Genomic DNA, 27,100 nt, shown 5'->3' on the forward strand with positions numbered 1-27,100 from the left:
ACTGTAACAACAAAGTGATATACAAGATGCAGCAAACCAGACAATTATACTGTCAGCGTTCAAGATTATTGTGCAATAAAAGATGTGTAATATGTCAGCTTCATTCCCTAATTACAGCTACTTTCATACCAGACACATTGTTTTTGGGTTTTTGTTTTTTTTTTCATTTGAATTAATGACTTCTACTGGGAGCAAAACGAAAACTAAGCACTGAATAACTTTCTCCTCAAACGTTCTTTGCAGTAGCAGTAAAGGGAGTTGAGAAAAAAAGACCTTGTATTTGCAGTTGTTATTCATTTGTAAACTCTTAACATACAAATCCATATCATTACAGTATACACATAAACCATATAGTTTTTCTGATGTATATGTGTGCTCTACATACTGGTCTTTGGTGTGGTTGCAAACATGGTGAGGATTTCTCTGTGACTCATAGCTGCCGCCTTCTGCTCAGGAGTCTATTTTCGTTTTTCTGTGGTGACGCTTGAAGTTGTAATTTAACTGTCAATATCTATTAAGTGTGAAACTGTTTGGTGTGAAACCCCTGAGAAAAGTCATTTCAAATGCAGTAACCAAGCCCTGCAAAGTGGTTTGGAGGTTCAACCAATACGAAACCAAAATGTCACATTCTGTTACTACATATATAACGTAACTATACAGTCACCGCGCCATGATGTTACAAAGCTTCTGATTGGTCTCACATGTAAATAACTGTCAGGTTTGAACGTGTGGTTATTTAACACGTATACAAACAGAATATATGACATGACAGCGGCTCTGGGGACAGATGAGGTTTCAAACCACGGTGACACAGATACCTGACAAAGAGACTACTACATTCAACAGTATTAACCAAGAGGCTACAGCAATGCTAACATCAGCAAGCACCACTAAGCAAGAGGGATCATCATTTTAATTTAGCAGTGCACTGTTGCATGCTAACAAATGCTAATTAGCACTACACACACAGTGCAGCTGAGGCTAACACTAACACGAGTGTCACCAGTTCTGCAGGTCTTTGGTAAATGAAAGGTTTTAATCTGATGGTGGATCAATAAAATTATTAAATCTTAAATCTTCTAAGGACTTTGAATATCTTTACCTAATTTAAGGTGTGCAGTTAGTTCTTCTGAGGATATCACATGCAAAACCAGGAATGTTAACCACATGGTAATGCTGCTAGAGGTTAAGACAAGGATCACCATGATTTATCATCTGGGAATCATGAACATCTCCACAAAATTTAGCACCAATCCAACTAGATGTCAACCAAACGTCACAAATGGCGTGAAAGGTTGAAGTTTAGAGAATCCCCTTCATCCTCTGGGGACCATGACTATGTGTAATAATATCCATCCTCCTGTGGCACCACTAGCATAACTACAAGCACATGACTATATGCATTTCAATAAATTAACCCCTTTTGGCTCTGGACAGTGTGCTGCACCATGCAGGTAAAAAAAAGAGTATAACTTTTTTAGCATCTGTAAATGACCTGTGAGCTGTTTTAATAAGTGCAACACAAGTAAAGCTGATATGAAACAATGTGTCTCCGGTAAAGTGCTTGGGCGGTGAAAATATATGCATTTCCATATCAAACGTGAATATGGAGTAACTCCTCTTTCATCTCTCCTCAAACTTCTTATAAAAGATTCTGCAGCATCATAGATCATTAAAAATCAATATTATACCTGCTCCACTTTGATGTCGAAGTCTCCAAGGACCTTCTTTCCACGAAACACTTTGGCCCTGGAGGAAAAAAAAGAGACAGAGGAGATTAGTTTGTCATTTGCGGTCATTTGTTCACTCAAAAGCTCTCAGCTGTCTATGCTGCCCTCTACTGGACATTACTCTCCCTGTGGAAACAAGTGGAAGAAAGAAAATGGATGCCTGCCTGTGCACTTTTTTAATGGACAAACTTCCTCATCTGTGGAGGGATGTTTGTTTCAACAGGCACCTTAACGCCTTATAAAGCCTGACAAAAGATTAGTGTAATGCAATTAGTGTTGTGTCAATAGGCAGCAAAATTAAATTTGGATTAAGGCTGCAATTCTGCTGCAAATATTAAACACTGTCTTGCACTTTGAATGATGAATGTACCCAATAACAGTTTGGTTTGATCGTTGCTTCCTAATATCTTGGCTGCCACTTTCCCAAGAGTGATGTAGCAATAGACAACAGGCAAACACACGCACACGCACACGCGCACACAAGCAGATGGAGGGCAGCCAGACAAAGACAGACTGACAGAGAGGCTCGCACACTGCCAGCCATAACAGAAATGGACAAAATGCTCAGGAGGTTTCATTTTACACACTGAAGATGAATTGCAGGCGCTTTATCCTTCACTATAGCCCCTACGCTGAATCTAAATAAAGCAGCCTGCAAGTCCTGGCTGATATATAGTCTATAAAAGTAAAAAGTATCTATATTGTATTTTCTGTCAGGAAGTATAAACAAATAGTATTAGTATTCAAAGTCCTGTCTTTTTCCCGTTCTTGTCTTTCTTCTCTTTGCAGGCGGCCCCGGTTCGAATCCCGCATCGGGCGGCCCTTTCCTGCATGTCTCTCAACTAATAAAGGCACAAAAAGCGACAAAAATATACTTAAAAAAATAAAATAAATAAAAATGAATTGCCTCTAAATATCAGTCGGTCCTTGAATCCTCCATGAAAACCATTTGCCCACACCAACCAGTATCTCTGCTTATGAAATCACTCACGGTTGCTTTCTATACCGTCAATTAAATTGTATGTAAGATCCTTTCCATTCAACCTCACAGGACCTTTGCGTAGTGCAGCACAGAAGCATCTGGCTCGTTAGTCTGGTTCATTAGGATCAGACCATCTGTGAGAGAAACACTCTGAGGGTACGATGCTGCTACTTCCAACTATCAATAACCACGCCAGCAAAATTGGTGACCGTGGTATTGCAGCTATAAATCTTCTTTCAGTCCCAGAAGGTAAAATTCTGTTAGCGTGTATGTTTTTTTTTTTTTTCCCAGCTCGGTCAGCTGTTTTAACACATTACGATGTTGCCAAGATGACACCCTAACCTCTACCTATGAAACCTCACTTACACCAGCAGTGTACACAACATCCTCATTCTGACACAGACTTGACTTTAATTCAACATTGACAGTACTCTGCTGGTGAATGGGTTTAGGGAGCAAAAGAGGCTCCAAGTTCAGCATCTGCACTGTGATACAATACAAAACAATACGCAGAGACGTGGGATGTCAGGCCAACACGGTAATGGACAATAATTATGTCCTACAGAGAGCTTCCTCATTTAATTTCATCAAAAAAGCATAATGTGGCTGCCACATAGCAAAACACATCATTGGCTAATGTGAGTGCCAGCAGAGCTGTAAATGAATGTCTAGGGAACAGCTTTTACAGGACAAAAGCGCTTGCGACAAAGGAGAAAAAAAGAGAGACAACCTTTATTATGTCATTTTGAGCACTGACAAAAGCTCATTTTAATAAATATTTTTTCTTTTTCTATTTTTTCTCCAAAGCTGCATTACTAATAGTTTTTGGCTAAATGGGGTCAGTGGTAAAGGCAACAAATGGTGACAAATTATCACCTTATTATATTGTAACAATGGGAACAGTTTACACATCCATAGCATTCATCTAGAGATGACGTTGACTCTGCTTTTAGCTCTGCTCTTGCAGCATGTCATGTCAAGTTGTCCAACGGTGAATGCTCTCTGACAAGTCACCCCTACGGTTTGCTGTATTCAATTCCTAGCACCCAGTAGTGAAATAAAACCTCAAAGAAGACAAGCCAGTGGTGTTTTTCTTCATTTAGGACCAGCGCTGGTGTGTGATCTGACAAGCACCAGATTCACTCACTCTCATTTGATTTGTGAATTCAAGAAGCAGGAAATTAACTGAGCGTAGTTTTGAGGGTATTGATCCATTCTGAGTGGTGCCCAGATGCTAATTTAGTATATCTGTTTGCATATATGCTCAACACCTGAAAGAATACACCACATACAGTACTACAGCAGGTCGACATATACAAAAATGTTTCCTGTATACAGTATATAAGTGCCTAAAAATGAAAATCTGAGTGCAGGTGTTTCGTTCATCAACACAAGATAAATGAAATAAAAACAAACATGAGCATAAACTCAGCCAGGTTTAAATTGGATTTCAAAATGTGGAAAATTAAATTTTGTTGGTAACCCCCACACCCCCCAACCATTCCATGAATATTTAACACCATATAATGTTTGTTTTTTTCTAATCCCAATTTATAACGGCAATATTAGGATTTAGATCTCAGTCTGGCTATTTTCCAAAAGTGACTGGGAATATTGTTACGCAGAGTGCAGGGTGGCAAACTAGTCAAGGAAACTGAACGTCCTATTTAATTCATGAGGGTCATGCAAAAACATCTAAAGGAGTAAACATCTGAGGAGGTTGAAGGAAGGAGGTGGAGCACTGAGGATGAAAATATTGAACCAACGCTGCAGCTGAATGAGCTGAAAAAAATCAGAGTAAACAATAATCAATATGATAATGTTATGCTTGATTAATTTGTTTTTCTACAGGCTTTTGTAGAGAGAGTATAACCGGATTTGAGATGTTTATGACATCCCGTTACCTCGGTGACAAAAGCTGGGATGCAGGTTTGTGGACGTCACTGAAACAACATGACTGCATTCAAAAGCTGAGCTCGGTTGACTCCATTTTTTCAGGGTCATTTGTTGCAAACCCACTCTCATTATTGATCTGTGGAGTCGAAGAGTCTGAGGCAGCCACACAATCGGGTAGGAATGAAGCCGTTCAAATAAAAACAGAGAGAAATAGAGAGAGACGGAGGAAAATATGACAAATGGATGAGAGAGAAAAATACAGAGAGGAGGAATTAGTTACAACAAATCTAACATCCCTACATAAAACAAAAACAATAATGAGTAATAACTGAAGTGTGGACTCGGGTATTAGCAGTTTAATTATGCATAGATATAATGATGTTAGCTAATTAAAACCTAATTCCTTAAAGTTTCTGCATTGAAACTTCACTAACCCAAATACATCACCACAATCGTGCAGACAATTTATATTCATTTGCCTCCACTATCTCCTCTGTTCCCAGAAACTCTGCAGGAAAATAACTTCACACAAACTGCACACAGATGCTTGGTTACTTGAGGTAATCAACCAGTCAGAATGAATCCAAGAACCCAGGTAACATCCTCCTCAGACTCTGGTCTCCATGGCTCCGAGTCCTGTAACATATCATGACTTACAACCAGCAAGAACAGACGCCATAATCAGGCTGTAATGACTGTGTCTGTTGCCCATTACAGCAGGATACACTTCACATCATGACAGGTGATGTACTAACCGAGTCTGCTCCTTTTCTTTGTCATACTCCCAAACCCCCACAATGCATCATTTCTCCTACGCATCTGTTTACCTCTCCCTCCTCTCTGCTTATCATGATCGATACAGCGCAAACACATAGGCCCTATTATTGGAATGTGGAATGTATGCAAACAGATGAGCTGCTGCATGTTAATGGGGTTTAGTGAGGCGCAAGCGATTGTGCAAGGCAGATTTTTTTGTTGCTGTGGGGCTTTAAAGGGGACATATTATGGAAATAGCACTTTCTAAAGGCTCTTTAACATATATTTGGGTGTTTGTCTTGCCTTCCGGCCCCCAAAATGTGAGATTTGACAAAAAAGGTTGAAGTCCACAAGCTGTTCCTTCTGTTGTCTTCCAGTGATGTAACTAGGATTCAAATTTGCATAATACCACCCCTACCTTGGACCAATAGAAGGGGCGGGCAAGCAGTGGTTAATTTGCATTTAAAGGGACAGGCACTGAAACCAGCCATTCCGAACAGGGCTGTTTTGAGAGGATGAAAAGAGCTGTGATGTTTGATCCTTGTGGTATTTTGACCAAAGCATGTCACAAACATGTCTTTAAGACACCTGGGAACTATTTTAATTTGTGGAAAGGGGGCATCATATGTCTCCTTTAAAAATGTACAGAAAAGAAAAATTAATTCGATTCCACTCTGGATCATAAAATTAGTGTAATCACTCATCTATCAGATGATGTAGCCCAAACTTTGTGCAAAATTCTATTTTCGAGTAAATCTGGGATGAAATTGGGGTTGTTGTTTTTTTCGCATTGGATAATGCAGGCACACGGATTATGTGTCATGCTGCTCACGATTCATCAGCCACTGATATTGCATCCGTCATCTGTCAATCAAATGTCTGAGACACACACACGAGCTCGGTCTCGCCCCAAACATTGAATATCCTGCCCGCTCAATAACGACCAATCAAATTCGTTTTCCTTACTCGGGGAAACTCGTGCGGCAACTTGTGGAAACTCCTAGAAGGAGACACGACAAACGGGACAAACTGCCATTTCTGAACACCTTTAAAATGTAGAAAAACATCTGTCTTTGAGAGAGGCGTATTGATCTAATATGTCAGAATCAATGGCAGGCAGCACTGAGAGATCAAGGAATAAAGCAGAAGAACCATGTGCAAAAACAACCATCTTCATTTTAGGGCACAGCCCACAATACCTCCGGCAGTGCAGCGCCTTCTCATCGTGGAGACTGTGTAAAACACGGATTGGACTGTTGGGGTCAAAGGGCACAAGAAGTGTCGGAGCGGTCCCGTTAGCTCTGCCGCGCTGCGAGACAGTCAGTGTAATCATTTGGCTGTAGCTGGCACGCTGTCACTGTGGCTGCACACAGACAATGTAGCCTAGATGTCGGGGCATGAAAGTGAGAGAGGAGGAACACGGGAGCACCAAGAAATCAATTTCGGTTTCTATGGAAACTTGCTGACTGCGTGTGTCCTGCTACTGCAAGTTCTTCTCCAGGTATTCTTGTCCCTAAAAGTCGCAGGGTGACAGATTTTCCCGCGTCAGTGAAACAGGTGTTTTGCTATTGATAACAGATGGGAAATGCCTGCTCCTTCCGAGTCAAGTGGATGGGATGTGGGAAGATAACACAACATGCTTAACACGAGCATTTCAATCAATACAGAAGAGCCAGGGCAAGGCCGAATGTTATGATTAGGAAAACAGCACGCTGCATACTAAAGAAGGCTGGTTGAGTTATACCCAGGAGATATTACACAACAGGACACCACAGGCTCAGAGGGTCTTCATTCATTTTGGGAAAAAAGGACAAAAAAGACAACCGGAGTGTGGTGTAAAGGTAACAGTAACAGAAAAAAACTGGAAAATAACAGGCATATGCGATAAAATTGGGTTTGTTCGTCTACACTGCCCACGTTGACTTCTGTCCTAATCTCCTTATGTCTCTCCAGGTTTGTGACAGAACAAGTCAGCCCTCTGATCGTTTGGAGGACTGCAGTAAATCCTACATTAAACACACAGAGACAGAGAGTTATCGTGATTCTATCTCCTGCTTTTTCTCTCAGAATTCAGTCCTTTGCAATTTGTCCTTTTGAGCGTTTGATTGGCCCTCTGTGGAAGTGGAAAGAAGAAAGATTGCCGGAGGAAACATAGTTCTGATTGGCTGCGCTGTCTGAACATGCACGGCCGTATAAGGCCTCAAATCAGAGCGGGTATTGGCTCATGTATTCCTGCCCGAGGTGAAGATGTCGCTTGAATTATTCAGCTGCAGCACAGGAGGCTGTAACACCTCTTCCCTCCATTATCCTGCTCTCTCAGCCCAGCAGGAATGCAGGTGTCCCACAGGCTGCATCTCCCTCACACAGACTGTCAATGTTTCTGGCAAGAAACTGAAAGTTGCGACAAAATACAGAAACCAGTCAAATTATCACCACAACCTGATATCACAACCTTTCCAAAACACAATTTAATGAAGATTTTATGAAATGAACATCAAGGCTTAAGATTGACTAACACAGTTGACACTCTTTATTATGATGAGCACATAAATGCCTTCTGTGTTGAGGAGTAAAATGATTCATTTTCTTTGATTTTAATGAATTGATTCACTAGAGATACAGTGATATGTATTTTCCAGTGAAATGGATGGAAAAATATAAACTGATTGTGCCACATTGTCATTTGTGTGACCTGTGCTTAATAAGGCCTGGCTGTCCATTGTCAGGAACTGGTCCTACTTTCAGCTTCAGGTGTGTAAAGATGAGATGAATATCTCTGCAACCACATGTTGTGGACTCACAGCAATCATTGTAAAAAAAAACAAAACAAAAAAAACTTTGTTTTCGTTTACCCAGTGGGCTGACGTACCTTTGGGCTGGTATGAAGGGAAAGAACAAGTTATTTTGGGTCAATAAACGGTCCATAAAGTATGCACAGTGGCCCATTGGTTCATCATCTATACCAATACTCGACTGGCCTGATTGCTTGTAGCCCCCACCCCTCCCTCTGTCACTTCACCTGTTAGAAGCTGTGGGCCGTTAGAGAGCCAAAGGTCTGTGGATAGGTAGGAATAAGGATGGAGAGAGAGAAAGAGAGAGAGAGAGAGAGAGAGAGAGAGAGAGAGAGAGAGAGAGAGAGAGAGCAGGTCACAATGACCCTCCTCATTGTGCAGCGACAACATGTAGGAGGAGAGGGTGACCATGGTAGCCAGGAGCAGGATGGGGAAGCCGAGGAGGCAGAGGAAGAAACACTGACCAATAAGGTACAGTCCATTCAGCCTGAACATGACCATATGAAGGAAGAGGTGTCTAATACACACTTCTGCTTCATGCTTGATATCGAAAACCCCAAGAAACTAAGGTAAAGAGTCACATCTGGGCAGGACAAAATGATTTTACATCAACTCACTCAACCAAAAGATCATATTGAAACAAGAGCTCAGAGTCGTGACTGCAAAGATTCATAATGCAACAAATCCAGCTCCTACAGTAATGTTCTTAGTTTACACAACCCTCCTCAGATGAAGAAGTGGAAAGGTTAGGGTCATTCTCTCTCTCTCTCTCTCTGAACTTCTACGAACAACAATGGCTTTAAAGAATAAATCAACATGTGTATCTTGGGTGCCAATGTATAATTATTGTAGTGGATTTGGTGTTATGTATCTAGAAGTTGTAGGAAGTAATACAATCTTTTCAATATGTAATGATTTTAATGATGGATTTAATGGTGGATTTATTTTAGATAATCAATGTGATTTTGTCAGTCTGACAGCTTTTTTAGGTTTTCATTACTGCTCTGAGAAGCATTAGCAAAATCTTTAATCTGCCACACACATAGAACCAGTAAAATGTCTTTATAAAGACTGTCTGCTGCTTTATGAATAATTTCTGATGTTGAATTAAACACCAGATGGTTTAAAATACATGAGACGTTCATTTTCTGTTTGTACAACAGGTTTGAAGATGAAGTTTAGAGATGTGTGTGTTGGTGGTGGTGGAGGGCTCAATGTCTGTGGTCTGCTGCTGTGGTTTTATTACATATGACGACCCAAAGGGCGCTGCGCTGTCGTGTAGTGTGTTAGAACACCCACTGACTGCACATCTGCTTTACTGAAAAAGGCTCATCTAGGCAACATCTTGAAACTTAGAGCAGAGTTGATTGTACAGATACTGAGGGAGTTCCTCAACTGTGTGTGTGCGCGCGCGCGCTGTGTTTTGTGCACATACGTGTGTGTAGTTATTGTGCTTTTTTCCCCCTTGGAAAGCAGTCAGGAGTGACAGTAATCTTTTTTATCTTGTCCTTGTAACTTGGCAGCTTCTTACTTTCTGTTGCAGTTTTTCATCGCCTTTCTCTTGTTCCTGCTCACACTTTGTCCCTTTTTGCTACATTTACCTTGTTGATCCATTTATTTATCCTTTTTAAAATTATTTTTGATCCATTTAAAGTCTACCAGACTTGGCTGAATGAATCTGGTTAAAAATAGATAATGGAAACAATTTATCACCATTGCAGTAAATCAAATTATAAGCATCCAAGATGAGAGTATTTTTCATATTTTTTTTTACAAGGGTAAAAATTCTTGTAGTGCAGAAGCCTCTTCAAACACAAAAATAATGTCGGGCCCCAGACAGTACAATATTCTAGTGTAAATTGGGGAGGAAACCCAGCTGCTCACTACATAGCGAGAAAATAATCGTAACAGGAAAACACAGCTAATCAATGCAATTAACCTTTATACTCAATCAATTTCATCAAAACATCTCAGGTCATTGATTAAACTTAAGCATATCTCAATACAGAAAGAAAGGGTAGGGGTGGGGCTGAATATAATTAAGTTCTGTTCAGTTTGAAGAGATGTGTGTTTGCTTTTTGGAGGGCCAAGGTCAAGGAGCTCGAGTGTGTCCTGTTTTCCTGAAACCTCTGTTTTGTTTTCTTTAAAGGTATAATATGTAGGAATTCCCCCCATCTAGCGGTGCGGTTGCATATCTGAACGTATTCTTGATGTTGCGTTCACGTGAAATCGGGCAGACGTCAGACAGACAACAGACACTGCATGTACTGTAACAGGATAAACAAGCGTCTATGTAAACAAGTGGTCCGCCAGCACGAGGCAAAACAATACAGGAGTGACAATATGTTGTCATGGTGATGTCGTATTGTTTACCTGACCCAGTAAAATAACATCCGTCATTCAGGTGCCTGACTGCACCTGAATGCAACATCAGTGCCTACATCCTTCCTCACACAGTGATGACAGTTTTAACAGGCACTGATTTTTGCTAATAAAAAGCGAAATAAGTTACATACTGGGGCTTTAATCCAATAATTTAATGAAACTTAAAAAATACCTTTATTCCTCCTTTCCTTTCTTTCTCACTTCAGTCTACCTCCCAGCCTCCTTATCACATTATCCCACCATCGAGCTCTCAGGTATGCCTGATGTATAATTTCCCTTCTCCTCCTTTGTTTTGTCATTTCCTTTCCCTGCTACAATCTCAATCCTCTGTCCATTGGCTCTCTTACAATGAGACTAAGAGGAGTTTTGCATTCACCTGGTCCACCTTTCACTTTTGAATGGCAGCTGACAGCTGCAGCCTGATTGAATCTGTCCATGGTTTTCAACTCAGTAGAAGATGGCACTCTAATTTCAGCTCCACTTAAGACTGCTTTTCATTTCAGGCATAAAAAACCATGTATTCTGAATCTGTGATTGATTTGTAATTACACTGGCTAGATTAAACGAGCGGCTGGCCGGGGAGGCATGATGACTCCAATTATCACTGCTAGACCACCATGACTTCAGCCATCAATATCAAAATCAATATGTGAATAACCATGAACTGATAGGAACTGAGTAATACAGAAAATAGAAGTTTTAATTGGGAGATATATGGATGTGTTTCTAAAATGAAATTAAAAACATTCATGCAAAAAGACTATGCACTTGAAGCCTCAAGTCTGTTAACATTAGAAACCTAGTAGCACTACAGTATGCACATGCTGTCTGCTTTGATAGCACAGTATTAATAGTCTGCCTCCATGCGCCTGTCATAGTGTGACCTGAACGGCCAATTAGCCGTTGTATTGTTCTTAGTCAGACAGAATGCAGAGGTATTTGGTTTTCAGTTCGCTAATTAAGGGGAGTGACAAAGTGAAAACAATTGCATGCAAAAGTGGGGCATGACTGCTCATCACACACTGAGGTTCTCCAGAAAGGAGAAAAAAACAACCTCCTCATTATTGCAAATTGTTGTCTGTGTCAGGAGAGCGTATGACTGTGGTAATATGGTCTGATTAGGACTGTTGTATCTGCATCCTCCAATGAAAACCTCTAAAGAAAAACAACAACAACAACAACAGCCTGGGCCAGGACCGTGTTCACATGTTTGATTCATTAAGTCAACAATACTGAGACACTGAGTTTGTAAATGAATCTTTAAAAGACACACAGCAGATTAGGGCTGCAACCCGTCGTATTCCTGGTTAAATGATGAATCTTTTTCACCTCGAAATGTGTAAAAATAATAAATCATTAACACTATAATTTCCATAAACCTAAGTTTGAAGTCTGCCATTACCACAGCAAAGAAGAAGCAACCACTTACATCACAAATTAGCCGGCATTTGTTTCTATTCACTGTTCAGTGTACGATGCAGTAGAGAGCAGAGCGCCAGTTGCAGTCCCAATGCAGATAGACAGACAATGGAGTCCACTATGCCTGTTTTTATTACTGTGGAGACACCAACTGCTTTCCTGCCTCATCATGTACCAGGCAGCTCAGAGGATAAAATGGTCAATAGCAGCCCACTTCCTTGTTTGGGCACGGTTGCTTTTCTCATCTCCTCTGTACAGTGCCTGAGTACACATGATCAGTGTGTGAGACTTTTCAAGCGGACTTGGGGCACGGTTTGTGAAACCTACCGGAGCACAGTACACACTTATTTAATGAACTGTATACTGAAAAGTGCACTCGGATCCAGGCCTGCATAGGCTTCTAGTGTGAAACCACCCTGTGAGAAGCAAGCAGTGCAGAGCAAGAGCCAGAGAACAGTGCATCCAAGGCTCAAGAGAAGGCATGAGTTTTGCAGGTGTTTGGAATATGAATAATTTAAATATTGACCTGATGATCAGGCGGGATGTAAAAATGAAGGACCTACTAAAGTTGCTACAGTTTACCTTGATGACTGTAAAAAACAAAAACAAATCAGCACTACAGCACATAGCAGGTGATTGGCAGGTGTATTACTGTCTGATAAAATACTGACTATGATGGGTTTTTTTAATACCTGATGATTATGTCATGTTACTGTTATCATAGCATGCTTGTGCACACATTTTTCTCTTTTCTTTTCATATTGTGTGTTCTATAATTATGTAACATTTTTTTTAATATTGTGCACTTACGGGTCATCGTGTCATCATGTGAGTATATTAGAGGCTTGCTTTCCCACCTGTGTTAGTCTGAGAAGAGGTTTTCAACTCGAAACGTCACTGCCCCCTTTTGGGTGATAATAAATTATTGCTCTGGAGCTTTTGTTGGTGTGCAGACTTTCCTTTTTCTTATCTGTATTATTGTCTGATCACACAATTTGAACAATGTGGCAGCTTTTTAGGATCTCCACAGGGTCGCACCTGTTCAATCAGTTTTTACCAATAATTTAAGAATTACTTCACCAGGTGCTGTTATTTCTGACTCACAGGTTATATCAGACAAACTGCTCCTCTGTTTGATCTAATCTATTTCACTTCTCTGTAATGAAAACCTGAGTATTATTTGTGATTCTGCCAGAGACATGTTCTTATGTTAACATATACTGTAATCTGAATGAAAGAGTCCATGTAGAGCAGGGTACACTGAGGAGAGTACTTGACTACAACTCATTTAAACTCCATAGACTGAACTTAAATTCAACTCCACCTTTCCACCTGCTTTCAATTTGCCAGGTTTGCATTGAGGCGCAAGTGGTGGACACTGTGAAAGGGTCTACCTTGACCCAAACCGTGACTCTTCTGAAATCTAATCAAGTAGTATTCGTTGCCTGATCTTGACCCTGAACTGAATCTGTTCAAGAATTTCTGCCGGTAAGGCTTTCTGGCAGAAAGCCCTGAGGACAAACTTCCCCCAGCATGCCCTCCAGTCACTGTGGGATTTTCAGATTAGGAGAGTTGTGTTTCCTGCTTGTAAAGATTTGGCTTTCCACTCCTGCTCAATGTTTTATTTACTGACTGAGGCCGACATGGTTACAGAGTTGAGCAGACAGCTGTTTAAATTGAAGGAGTCGCTACGTCTCATTTGTGTTGGAAATGCAGTGCGTCAGTCTAATCAGGTCTCTTGTGATGAAGCAAGAGAGCCTGTAAAAAAAATCCAATCTAACAGGTGCCTTGGCTTGCACGTACCAGAAAAATGTCGTATTTCTTCAAAGATTTTACTGGCTGGACTATTTGATCCCATTGTAGCAGGGAGATTGAAATCTCATGAGTCAAAAACGCACAGAATTGTTTCCTCTGATCCTAGCAATAAGTTGAGCAGTGTAGAAATGACAGTCACGCACTGATTCAGCTCAGAGTGAGGTGAAACTAAGGTGAGTACTGTTGGGTTGAGACGGTGTCTGTCTGCAGCGACCAGCGGGGCAGATAAATCACTGCAGACACCGCTGTCATGGCTTGGCACAAATGAGACTTTTATGTGCACTTCATCCAGATGTCTGTCTAGCTGCTGTCTGGACACACATGAGAGCACAGCCCGTCTTTAATGCATACACAATCACACCTGCATAATGACGAACCCTCCAATCGCAGACACACCAAGTCAAGAGGACTATTTCATGGCTGAGTGAGATTTTGAAAAAGTCTGTTGCAAAATGGTAAAAGGAGCACTGAGACAGACCAACATGTCTGACTGACTGAGTGATAAGGTTACACCCTTGGTTGGATGGCCAAGTGTTGGAGTTTCGTTGGGTTTTCAAAGTGATAGCATGAATAAGCACTGTTGCCAACACTACATTAACCAATTATTCAGACTTCTTTAGAGACAATTTTTCCCCAAAAAATCACATGCTGACAAATATAGGAACTTTTGGACAAATGCCCTTTCCAGAGCAGAGTTGCCAGTATCGCCTTGCAAGCACAAGATGGAAAACCCAGATTACTTACTGTTCTGGTTCAGTCATCAGTCCAAATTATATAAAAGGTACAAGCTTGTGCACATAATATGGCTCAAAAGTTAGCTATGAAACCCAAAATGTATTTTGGCTAGAAATATCCAACTACTGTGCTTAAAGAGGAACTATGCCAGATTTGTAGCTTAACTATGCCACATTTTTACCTTAATTAAAAAGCTTCTGAGTAATTGTGATGGTTAAAGCAGAAGTAAGCGGAATATTTGTGTTAATATAAGTCTTAAATAGTTATATCTGCAGCAACACAGCAATCACTTATATAGAGTGTTTGGTCTGAAACACGGGTCTGTCAGTCACTCTGCTCTGCTGTAAGCCGAGGAGAAAACTTTCCTTGTATCCTACAATCTTTATCCAATGAGGAGAGAGAATGGCATAAAGGGGCGGTCCTCTCTGTGTGTGCAGCCAAGGGATGCGCATGAATGTGGTGACGTAGGGACGAGGGCGGGGACTGCTAACTCCATCGGCTGACAAGAAATTAGCCAAAACGACCGGATCGCTTACTTTTGCTTTAAATAAATGACTAACTTATTGGAGTCTTCCACCTAGTGTCTCTTGGCTGAAAACCAACCTTCCAACCAAGATCAACGCTTCCGACCCGGTGTCCCAGCTCTCGTCTCTGTGGAAACCCATGACACAATGACAGATAAGACTATAAATATGCACAATGTAATATAATATATGACGTTACCCACCGCTCCATGGATTGCTTTCTTGACAGTTACGTTGAAAACAAATGCGCATTGGGAGGAGGGTTAGCAAAACAGATCAAGCAACTGGACTTGCATAGTTCTCCTTTAAGATGGAAAACCCAGATTCTTTACTGTTCTCGTTCAGTCATCAGTCAAAATTATATATATAAAAAAAACACAAACGCACAAGCTTGTATTCGAATATTCGTTCGAACGTGGGGTGAAGCGCAAAGCGCCGAGAAGTGGAGCCAGTTTCCTTTCGGCGCCCATGTTAACAGCTGGTGTTGCGGTGTACACCTCCGCGGCCAAGGAGCATTTACAGAAGGCTATACCTATATGAGACAAAAATACCTCCATATGTATGGGCCCCACCCATGAACTGCACGTGCTGTCACCATGGTAACCACTAGTTAAAACAGACCCTAAAACCATTCCAAAACCTCTCAATAAATTCAACTCATCAACAACCAGGGAGTGACTCTGTTAACGCTGGGTGTAATTTCAGTTGTGTCCTGACAGATTACAGATAACAACCTTGTCACTAAGTGGAGTGATCGTTCCCCGTTTCTCTCACATACATTATTAACAGTAACACATACAAATTAACACAATGCACACGCTACAAACAACTCCCCACACACTCATCACTGTTTCACTGCCTCAATGTCGCTGTTTGCAAAGACATCATCACTTCACTTATTATTCTGCTTTGTTGGTAACTTGTCTGGTATGACGGGTGCGTGGCCAATGTGTGTCTGCGTGTGTGTGTGTGTTGGTTCATCCACCGCCCACACCGCCTATTGGTCGTGACAATGCTCAGAGCATAGTGTTTAATTTTAGAGGTTGAGAGACAGACAGAAAGACAGGCAGACAGACGGACAGAGAGAAAGAGGGAGAGACACTGAGAGAAACTGCTGATCCACCTGCTGCCACTTTGCCTGATGGGAAGAGTCGCAAAAAAAAAGAAAAAAAGAAAGGTTACCACAGCTAGATGGATGAAAAGCCAGCACACAGGAGATTTATAGTAGGCTAAATGATGAGGTCGTCATCAGTCACCTGCAAGTGCCTTCTGCAGTAGTTTGCTATGCGCTAACAGGAAGAAGCGTATGCATCAGTGATTGTTGTGTTAGCGCCCTCACCCCTCAAGGTTTTGGGTTTGATTCCCTTTCTGGGTGTAGTTTACAGTACTACATGTTCGCCCTGTGTCAGCGTGTGTGGATTCTCTAGCTTCCTCCCTCAGTCTAAAGACTTGCACACTAGGTTTATTGGAGTAGATGTGTGTGTTTGTCTCTATGTCGGCCCTGTGATAGGCCGGTGACCTGCCCTCACCCTGTGTGACAGCTGGGATTGGCTCAAGTGACTCTGCATAGTACTGACAATAAATGGTGTCCCTCTTCTAGTTCATTATAATAGTAGTTAAACAATTAAAAACCTCCTACTTGACACAAATATCCAAATCTGTATCATTCAGTCAGTATTTCCTCCAAATACAACTGAGCCCTTGAACTTGATGGGCTAGTGAGAGGGGGCAATTGTTGTCACTAAACAACAAGTAATCATTGAATTTTACAGTTCTTCTCTGCAGTGGATTTCCCTGTAGGGTCTTTCACCCAATTGTTCTGTTTTTATAGCTGGCAATTCACAGTTTTTATCCCATCTTTTAATAACTTTGTTGCCGGTAGCAACAAACTACTGGTTTCAGTAAGGAAGCTCTAAAACTCCCTTACCGTATACCCATACTAGTCAAATTAACACCTAGGCCATGTCAAATAACGAGTGATTTGTTACTGTCTGGCCTTTACTGCCTAAAGGGATAGTTTAACATTTTGGCAAATTGGCCCATTGCCATAATCACTATGGCTTGGAGTAGGTTTGTTACCTCTAATTGTCGGTATAAGCTATGAGAGAGTGTTTTGGAGTTGTTGGATTGTGTATTTGATGAGTTTCATGAGGGAAACCAAGAAATCCCATTAGCCTCCGTAGCGTAGCTCTGAGCAGCTCGCGGCTCTGCTCCACCGTTCTAAAAATAGCTTGCACCGACAATTCAAGGTAACGAACCTACTGCTAAGACTATAGTGATTATGGCAATGGGCCAATTTGCGAAAATGTTGAACTATTCCTTTAACATCATGGGAGTCGTTGACTGACCCGGGCCATCATGTGAGTCAACCGAGTCATGTACTCTGAGCGTCAAAAGCCACAGTGGTAATTTGTGGTAAACTGCCTCGGCAGTGATCTCAAAACTACATTGTAAGAGGCTGATACTGTGAAGTTATAGTCCGTCTGTCCCTTTCAATGTAGGTGGACTGTAGGAGTCCTGACACCAGGAATTGGCTGAATTAATACATTATTAGGTCCTATTACACAATATACAGGTCTATTTATCCTTCACTGTGCTGAACTGCACTACATTACATTGCTATCGAGTATCGATACACCTGTGTGTTTCCTCCTTAGAGTGGACAAGCAGAACAGATGTTTTCCTCTCGCATACATGCACTTCAACCACATCATGTTTTGCAGTTTTGCTGATCGTGGACACGAGCCTTCTTGGCGCAGTACACTGCAATCTGAGGAAGTGGCTGGAGGGAGATGAACACTTGACATCGTTAGAAGGGGGTAATACATTATCAGCAGGTGGAGACAGACCGGCATCAACAATTCCTGATGACATCATCTCCATCTTTGGGAGCAGCAGGCTGCTTCCTAATGGGCCAGGTGGGGAGTCTGCTCGGCTTTTCTTCAGAGAAAACAGCTTTTTGTCACGTGCAGAGTCCCAGAGCAAAATCATACAACACTCACACACAATATGCTTCCTTTAAAAATTTAAAAGGAACATCATCACTGAAGTTCATCTTACTGTGTGCGTGTGTTTTTTTTTTTTTAAAAGACAAAGGTAGCCTAATGAGCAGCTAGGACAGCATAGTCTCCTTAACTTGTCTGTTCTTTAATTACTAAACCAATTACGTGCAAATGTTTCATTCAGTTTCATCACATTTAGCTACGTTTTCTGCACACAGCAGCGCCTCACTGACAAATATGTACTGAGAGAAAACAACAGTTAAAGCTGTTTCATTGTTAGTTTAAAGTCTGAATTGCTTCAAATATGACATTGCCCATGCTTTGAGAGAATAAAATGAAAATATTGTCAAGTGGAAGATGGAAAAATACAATCATGTTTCATATTTAAATGGGAACCAAAACTGCTCCGCACCACCTGCTCCACATTAACACATATTCTCCTACATCACTACCCGCTGATTTGGCAAAACCACATTTATTTGGAGCCACAGCAAAAAAATTACTCAAATCACTGAAAATGAATAAAATAAAAACTCTCCCTGCCCCATTTATTTGGGTGATAAGCTTTGCACCTGCACTACAGTGGTAACCACCACCGTGTCTTTAGTGTTGCAATTTAAAGGTATTACCTGTTATCTTGCTCTCACTCTCTATCATGCAGAATCTCTGACTCCTAAAACAAGCAGTAATACTGTAGTTCATCCATTAGCGGCCAACAGATACTGCCATATCCTTGTGAAACTCGAATCTCTTAGCAGAAGAAAATATAGTGACAAAAGCACTGGCAATTTACTGCTCCACTGCTTACAACACTATCAATCCTATACGGCTCCTGAGTATTGGCAGTAATCCAGACCTTTAACTAGCCTGTTCATTTTCCAGTCGATTCCTCAATTACTGTCTGCTAGGAGGAAAAACCTCCTCCACCTCACCAGACCCATCACAAGTGGATCACAAATTACTGCTTATTTAGACACTGGGGGGATAAAGGGATGGGATTCAACATGGAGGAAACACGTGTTCAAAGCAAGGAATGTATTTCCATAAAAAATCTTCTCAAACAGTGTTTGAGTGGTGTAAATGAAGTGATTAACGCCAGCTGCAGGCAGCCAGGCACATGTAATGGTTCTTTTGGGTCAGTGAATCAGTCTTCAGTCTGATAACCTGTGACACCTCTGAGTAACACACCTGTGCAATCATCATGCTATGTCAAATCAGTGTCTTGATAAGCCAGACCTGTCAGCAGGATAGATGATCGCTCACCAACACACATTTAAACATAATACCTCTGGGTGTATCATTTAAAAAGAAAAATCTTAGATCATTTAGTAAAAGCAAAAGTGTTGTGTTTGTGTTTTCTTTTTGTATGAAATACTGCCACACTGTCAGGAGAAGGATTGACAAGTGTCAGTGTTTTAAAAAAGGTTCCATTGGTTTGGTTCTCAGAACAAGCTCATTGAAAGGAAAATTCCGGTCATTTTTGACCCCTCGTTGTCCTGATGGTCACCCAGTGTTGGGGGGAGCAAAAAACGTGACTAAAATTGATGCAGGCAAACTGGAGTTACACCATGGCTATACAGCGCTAAGGATAGCGACAATGCTAACCTATGGGGGGAATTTTTTCAACAACAACAAACACTCAAAAAACAATCAAATATCTATGGTACATGACTTGAATCCTTATGACACACCACCGAACTCATATAGTGTACAGTATAAACAGTATAAACTTTGTGTTTTTGCATAGTCACTCACCCAGAGCCGGTTCAGACCTCCATGGGGCCCTAGGCAAAATTTTGCTAAGGGGCCCTCCTAACTGAACTCCAAACGTTTTCAACAGTCGCACCTGACACCCAGTGCTTCCGCGCATCCCCCCTTTAAACATAGGCTATTGCACTGTTGGTCTGACTAAGAATAAATTCAGAACAAATCAAATTATGTGTGAACAAACAATCATACAGTCTTAAATGTTGGGCATGTAAACATGTTAATGTTTGTAATAACTCACCATTAAATAAAAGTAAAATATAGATACGGCTCCTATTAATTCAGCTCCATAAAATTGGCTGCACTCTACTTTCATTTACTTCAAATGTAGGTTTAAAAAAATGTAGGTAATTATTTAAATTATTATTTATTATATATTATTACCATTGTCATAATAGTTGACAATTTAGCTATCCAGGCAAACAAAATTCAATCTTAGTCAATATTTATCCATTACTTTCCATTTTGTATGAGTGCAGTTGTAATTACACTACAAATAAAATTATAGAAGCCAGCAAGACGCACACAGAGACCGGGGTTCACCCAGGGCTCAGCGCCCTGTTAATGCAGGTCAAACACGGACTAGTCCCTCCCATTCTCCCACCCGGAGAGGAGAGTTACCTGACTGCTGTTCCTGCAGGTCATTGTCATGCTGTTGCTTCCTCCTTTTTTCATTCCCCGAGGGATAACTCCGCTTCATCGTGATGTTTTTAACGCTGTCTTGCTAGGCTGGATCAGGCTGTATGCGCTGGGAATCTTGCACACCTGCGCGACGGACGGTCACGTCGTCAGGTTTTTTTTTTTTGTTTTTTTTCCCCGCGGGGCCTCTATCAGTTTGCGGGGCCCTACGCAACGTGCGTAGTGTGCGTATTGGGTGAACCGGTACTGCACTCACCTCAGACAGCCTAACTCTGAAACACCCTGGAAAGACATTACTATCCGATCGCAGAGCGCCAGCTCTCCCCGCCACAGAAACAAACACTTTTTCCTTGTTGTGATGATTTCTTTACAAAAATAAACGGTCGAACAGTGCAGTGGTAATGTCCAATATATCTCCGACCGTTTATTTTTGTAAAGAAATAATCACAACATGGAAAAAGTGTAAAAAATGACCGAAGTTCTCCTTTAATGGCTCTGCTATTAAAGTTTACTATATTACTACTAGTGTTCCTAAAGTTTAGACTTGGGCTGCACAATAAAAAAAAACATTGTGATTATATGGACAGATATCCTGATTGTCAGAATGCTGATTTTTGCTTTTGATTTTCACTGATCTTTTACCAAACAAACATGTCCCTTCACATCTTCAGAATATGATTTGTTGACCAGGCCGCTGCTGTAGCCACGCAACACTTTTGGTGCTAATAACGCACATTAATGTTGTGGAACTTGTGGCACATTTTACCTTCTCCAAAGAAAAAAAATGCAGCTGCTATACTTGAAAACGAAACATAGCTTGTTGGATGTGCTAAATAAATGCACTGAAAAGGGAGCTGAAGTGTGCAGACTTCTCTCATTAGACTGCAATTGTGCAGTCCTAGTTGAGATTTAGGACAACTCTGTTCTATAGGCTACTCTTGATCACTGTTAGTGGTGTATTGACTGGTTGTGTCAGTGCCAAGTTAATCTGGCATCTGAAATATTATCCTCTTTGTCACCAACCAGTTTGTGGCACGCCAGAGAGATGTCCAACCACAACATGAATCAAATGGCTCCAGATCAATGGATAGATACCAGGCAAACAGGAGAGCATGGGAAATATGTCTATTTTCTATCTAAAGTATAATGTCTATTGATATTTGATTGTTTGTTATATAGGAAAAAGGGACTGTTATTATCACTATGACATGAATCCTGGACTCTGTCATACATGCATATTATTTTCAGATTAGTTTTTGAATGTAGTTTCTCTACATTTGGTGGAATGAATTCCATTCAAAACAAGCAATGTTTTTCAATGTAAAAACAAAAGTGAATGTGATGTTCTTTGAATAGGAGGAGGGGGGCTTTGCTTTATTGTCTGTATGAATGCATGGCAGGTCACCTGTGTATCACAGCTGCTTGTGGTAATAAGACATTGAAAACAGCACCACAGGGCATCTGCGGCTATTCATACTCTACCAGTTCATTGTTGCGTTGGATCTTTATCTATGCAGGTGTCATAGCGTATGTAGGCCCCAAATTGCTAATTAAGTCACTTCACAGATGATACTGTCATCCTTCACTGGTTTGTTTGAGCTCTCCAATGGAGAGGACGGGCATGTGAGAAGGTGTTAACAGTCAGAAGGAGAGAGGGAGAGAGGGAGGTGGAAAAGAAAACATTAAAGAGCTGTCTTACAGTTTCTAATAGATTCATCGGTTTAGTCTATTGAACTGGTGAGAAGTGGAAGCAGCTAGAATGGGGGTTAATAGAGATTCACTCTGTGCTGTGAGCTATCGTTGTCAACTCAAGATGATTAATACACACAAAGTAACACCCAGGGAGGCGTATAATCAGATGCCTATTGTTTATATCCCAGACGGACCGTCCACATCCAACAAGTAAAATTAAATATTGTCAAGGTTCTTCATGTATTATTCACCAAACAGAAATGAACACTTCAAACCTGTAACCACAAAAAGCTCATCTGCATCAGTCGCTCAGTTTTTTAGGTAGACACACACATGTAGCAGCTTGGACCTTTTCCACTGAAAGACCATCAGAGAACATGTTTCCATTTATTTTATAATGAGCAACCTCTTATGTAACCTGTCCTCTCTGATGAGTAAAGGTGGAAGCTGAGTGATGTTAAAGCACCACTCTCAGTGTGGACTGAGGATTGTTAATGTTTGTTTGTTTTAATTATAACTGCAACTGTTATTTGAGATTAAAGGGAATATATGTAAATTTACTCTGCTGTGGTGGTGATGGTGTTGGTGGTATCATGAGAGCTTCAGCCGTTATTGTGTTAAAGACTATAGGTTAGAATACGCAGCACTGAGTCTTCAGGGTTAGCTGGTTCTGCTAACTCTAAAAGTAAAAAAGTAAGATGTGCCACAGACTGGAGTTTCAGAACTGGAGTCATGTTGGGTGATTTTGTGAGACAGAGAAAAGAGATGCAACAAAAGGGCTTTGGGCCAGATTCAAATCCAGGCTGCTGTTGTTAGTACTTAGCCTTCATGATATAGACAAATTTCTGTACTGCTTAAGCAAATAGGATATATTTTGGGGGGCTTTTTGCCTATAATTGATGGGATAGTAGAGAGAAACGGGAAATGGGCAGGCAGAGAGAGATGGGGAATGACATGCAGCAAAGACCCACCCAATTCAGGACTGCAGCCAACCAGGACTGTGGCCTCTGCACATGGGGCCTCTGCTCAACCCACTGAGCTATACGGTGCCCCAGCAAATAGGATATTAATTGTTAGTCCAGAGGTGCTCTAGTAAGCAGACGATACATTAACATGGAGCCAGGCCAGCTATTACCCCCTGGTTCTACGTCTTAAAGGTATAATATGTAGGAATTCCCCCCATCTAGCGGTGCGGTTGCATATCGGAACATATTCTTGATGTTGCATTCACGTGAAATCAGGCAGACGTCAGACAGACAACAGACGCTGCATGTAACAGGATAAACAAGCGTCTATGTAAACAAGTGGTCCGCCAGCACGAGGCAAAACGGCGTGACAGTATGTTGTCATGGTGATGTGGTATTGTTTACCTGACCCACGTTTTACCGTCTTTCTCTCATCAAGTAAAATAACATCCGGTTGGTTTGCCGACGGCCGTCTGCCTGACTGCACCTGAATGCAACATCAGTGCCTTCGTCCTTCCTCACACTACACAGTGGTGACAGTTTTAACAGGCACTACCTGGAAAACTTTCTCCCCGAGCCGACAGCTCCGCTGAGTTTCCATGGTTACCTACGGTCACGCTGCCACTCAACGTAAAAAATGGCGATGCAACATGGCCGCCTCGGTTCGGTGCGTCGCCCACTTATGTATTTGTAATGACTTGTAACAACTCATTCTAAGGTACGAGAAAGCTGTCATTTGTATGCGGGTGTGATTCAACTTCAGTGAAATACATATTTATGACAGCAATATTTGATTTTCGCTAATAAAAAGCCAAATAAGTTACATACTGGGGCTTTAAGGCTAAACTAAGCTAACCAGCGGGCTCTGCCTTCAAATTAATCACACATGCACCAGAGTCTTCTTGTCAAACTCTGCAAGCAAGTGAATGAGAGTATTTCACACAAAAAAAATACTCTTCTTGGGCATGTAGCAATTTCCTAACATGTGAGTGACACTAACAATGAGTAAATTCACTTGCTTTTGACCACATCAGCTGTATAGAGACATCAGAGACAATCCAGAGATGTCCTGATCCTTTGTGCAAGGAGACAGAGGGATCACTAAAGTGATTAGAACCGACAAGTAGCATAGCAACACCTACGACCTGTTGTGCATCATCGTTTGAGCTGAGATCCAAAGCAGAAGACTCATTAAAGGCTGATCACCTCTGCCTGCACACACAGCGTATTGGCAAACCTCTTTCATGTGGTTTCTCCCTTTTATTGTTCTGCATAATGGCTTGTCTCACTTAGTCACAATACCACGGACCCCTGCTTCTTTTTACTTCCATACGACTCATTAAATGCATCTTGTGAGGAACCAAGCATGAGTGTGTGTGTGTGTATGTGTGTGTGTGTGTGTCAGAGATTGATGGAAAGAGTTTAAAAGGAGACGGTGTCACGCTGACTCCAGAATGTCAATGAGGTGTTGTTTGAGTCCCTCCCTCTTCTGTCTGATAATATCTGTGCAGGATTAACCACACGTTTTCAATTCAGGGCACGTAGTGTATGATTGAAGAGAGTTGGGGGAATTAGAGTTAACCCAAGGGATCACACAGGCATTGCACTTCATATTAAGTTACCTAGTGGTGTGTGCTGCCTGGCTTACAGATGGTTAGAGAACAGGGAGGAGATAGCAAGTGCTGATATCTAATGAAAAACTTGAATTTTGAATGCAAAAATGAATCCCACTCAATAAGTCAAGTTTTTCATTCTTACCATATGTGATATCTCAGGCTCTTCTCTTCCTGAATTTAAAAGAAAAACTGACCATTAGGTCAGACATTGAGATAAAAATCCTTACAAAATAATAAATGATAACTTTCCATTGGCCATTCTTAACCCCTGCATCACCATGTACCTATTTCACAGGAAATCAAACCGGCTGGATGTATTATCTCTGCAGCAATTGTAGAAAAGCTCATAACAGTTTCACTGCCAAGATTAAACAGAGTCTTTGAAAACAACACCACGTTTTATCTAAATGTTATGAGGCTATAGCTGCACACCAGAAGGCGCTAACTGTTGGTAAACAGGTAAAATTGGTCTCGTTCCCAGTTCTAATATCACAAAGTCTTTGAGCCTGGTAGACCAGAGTACTCTTTAGTGAGTCACTGTTGTGGTGAGTCATGTTTTTTTCACACATCAACTATTAAGTACAGCGGCCGCTGTTCTTTTAGAATTCATTTTAAAATACGAGAGTAATCACCCACTAGAGCTTCCATGATCTGATGGCGGCTTAAAAATCTGATCCTCTGACTGCTTGTTGTTTTCAGGGATCTTTCAGATTCATATACGTTCAAAAAGTAATTCTGAATCTGAATCTGAATTAAAAACTTAAGATCAAGGTTTTGCAAACACAATCAAGTGAGCTGACATCGTCTCAGCTCTTAAATCTAATCTTAAACACAAATCTGTGCATACAATCACGCATATTATTCCATAAAACTGAGTGTCATTGGCATTAAAGTGCCACAATAATATCATTACATAGATATAAAATATATAACAGAGATGTAACGCTGTACAAGATTTCTGTGTGCACTTGGAGTTTGTTTGACAAATTGAATATTCTCCACAGGCCCGTGCTTCACTTCAGTCTGTGGCACTCCCAGTAAGTGAATAAAAGGCATCAAATATATATATGGAACGATAAAAGTTGAGTGTTTGTAGTCCAACGGCAGCCACACTGTGATTCAGAGACCTTCTACAAACACTCTACATCTCCAGTCAGTCTCTATTAAACAAATCCTGATTCATCAGGACTTCCAGCTTCACCTGCACACAAATAATAAATGAGTCGGGGGAATAGTGTGGCTGCAGCATTCGGTACACACATACAGTAGTACAGCACCGTGGAGCCGAGGGTTTTCCTGCTTCATTTGCACGTCTGCGTCTAAATCTGAATCTGAAGGCGTCTCTGTTTGGCACGTGTGACATCATCATCATCATCATCATCACCTGCCGCCTCCTTCGCCCTCCTTTATCTTCCTCCTTCACTTGACATCTCTCCACACTTCAGTCTCCATTTTCTCTGTACTATAACCTCTCTCTCCTTCTCCTCACTCGCTCTTCCACCCCCTCATCCTCCTGTCGCTCTCGTGCGTATGTGTGTGTGTGTGTGTGTTGAGATCGTTGAGCCATGACATGGCTGAGCACAGAAGCCCCGGGGCCAGTCATGTGCTGTGGTGCTCTGTCGGACGTTGGAGACACGTGTCGCAGATCTTTCCGGTTACAATTCAGCACTAACCTGTCTCTCTCTGTATCCCTCTGTTCTTTCCCTCCCTCTCTCTCTGTCATACACGCACACACTTCCTCTCCATATTTAATTTCTCCTTTATGTCCTTCTAAGCCTTTTTTATTGCTCTTTGTTGCTTTCTCAGCATCTCTTTTCACCTGTCTCTCTTCATTTACTTCAGTGTTTCAGCTTCAGCCCACCACCTCTACTTTTAAACAGTTTTTTTTATTCACCACCCTAATCCTCTCTCACACATCTATGTTCCTCCATGCAGGTGTTTTGTCCTCCGTTCACTTCCGATCATCCTCTATTCCCGCTTTACTAACAGCTAGTGACATTACAGACAGGAGGTGAAGCCCCATCCCATCCTTCACCATGTTTTTTTCCCTTTCTGCACTCTTATCATCCCCTTTTTTAATGCTTCTCTCTGCTCCCCTCTCTCTCTCTCTCTCTCTCTCTCTCTCTCTATGCTACAGGCTGAAATTATTCATTTTGAATACTCATTAACCACAAGACAACACCACGCGGTGATGTTACATACTCTGTCTGTTCCCTTCTGTTTAAAGGCCGAAGGCTTCAAAGAATAAATTGTATGTTTTTGTTCTGGTCTCTTTTTCCTTAGGGTTGTTTGTCAGTTATGAAAAATCACCAATAACAGAATGGGGAATTATATCGATTTCCTGCCGAACAAAATCACTTATCTTGAGACTACATGTTGTCAAAA

General features: G+C 41.3%; 1 protein-coding gene across 1 annotated transcript in view; it reads right to left on the minus strand.

The window, feature by feature from the left end:
* Positions 1-27,100, minus strand: part of syn2b (synapsin IIb) — a 91,452-nt gene that overhangs the window by 38,596 nt on the left and 25,756 nt on the right. Inside the window, exon 2 of the mRNA XM_085777522.1 lies at positions 1,692-1,749. Within this exon, the coding sequence (XP_085633648.1) occupies positions 1,692-1,749 (58 nt within the window). The remainder of the gene's footprint in view (positions 1-1,691; positions 1,750-27,100) is intronic.

The sequence above is a fragment of the Trachurus japonicus genome, chromosome 5 (genome assembly GCF_045865225.1).
Source record: "Trachurus japonicus isolate A0001 chromosome 5, Traja_1.0".
Taxonomy (NCBI): domain Eukaryota; kingdom Metazoa; phylum Chordata; class Actinopteri; order Carangiformes; family Carangidae; genus Trachurus; species Trachurus japonicus.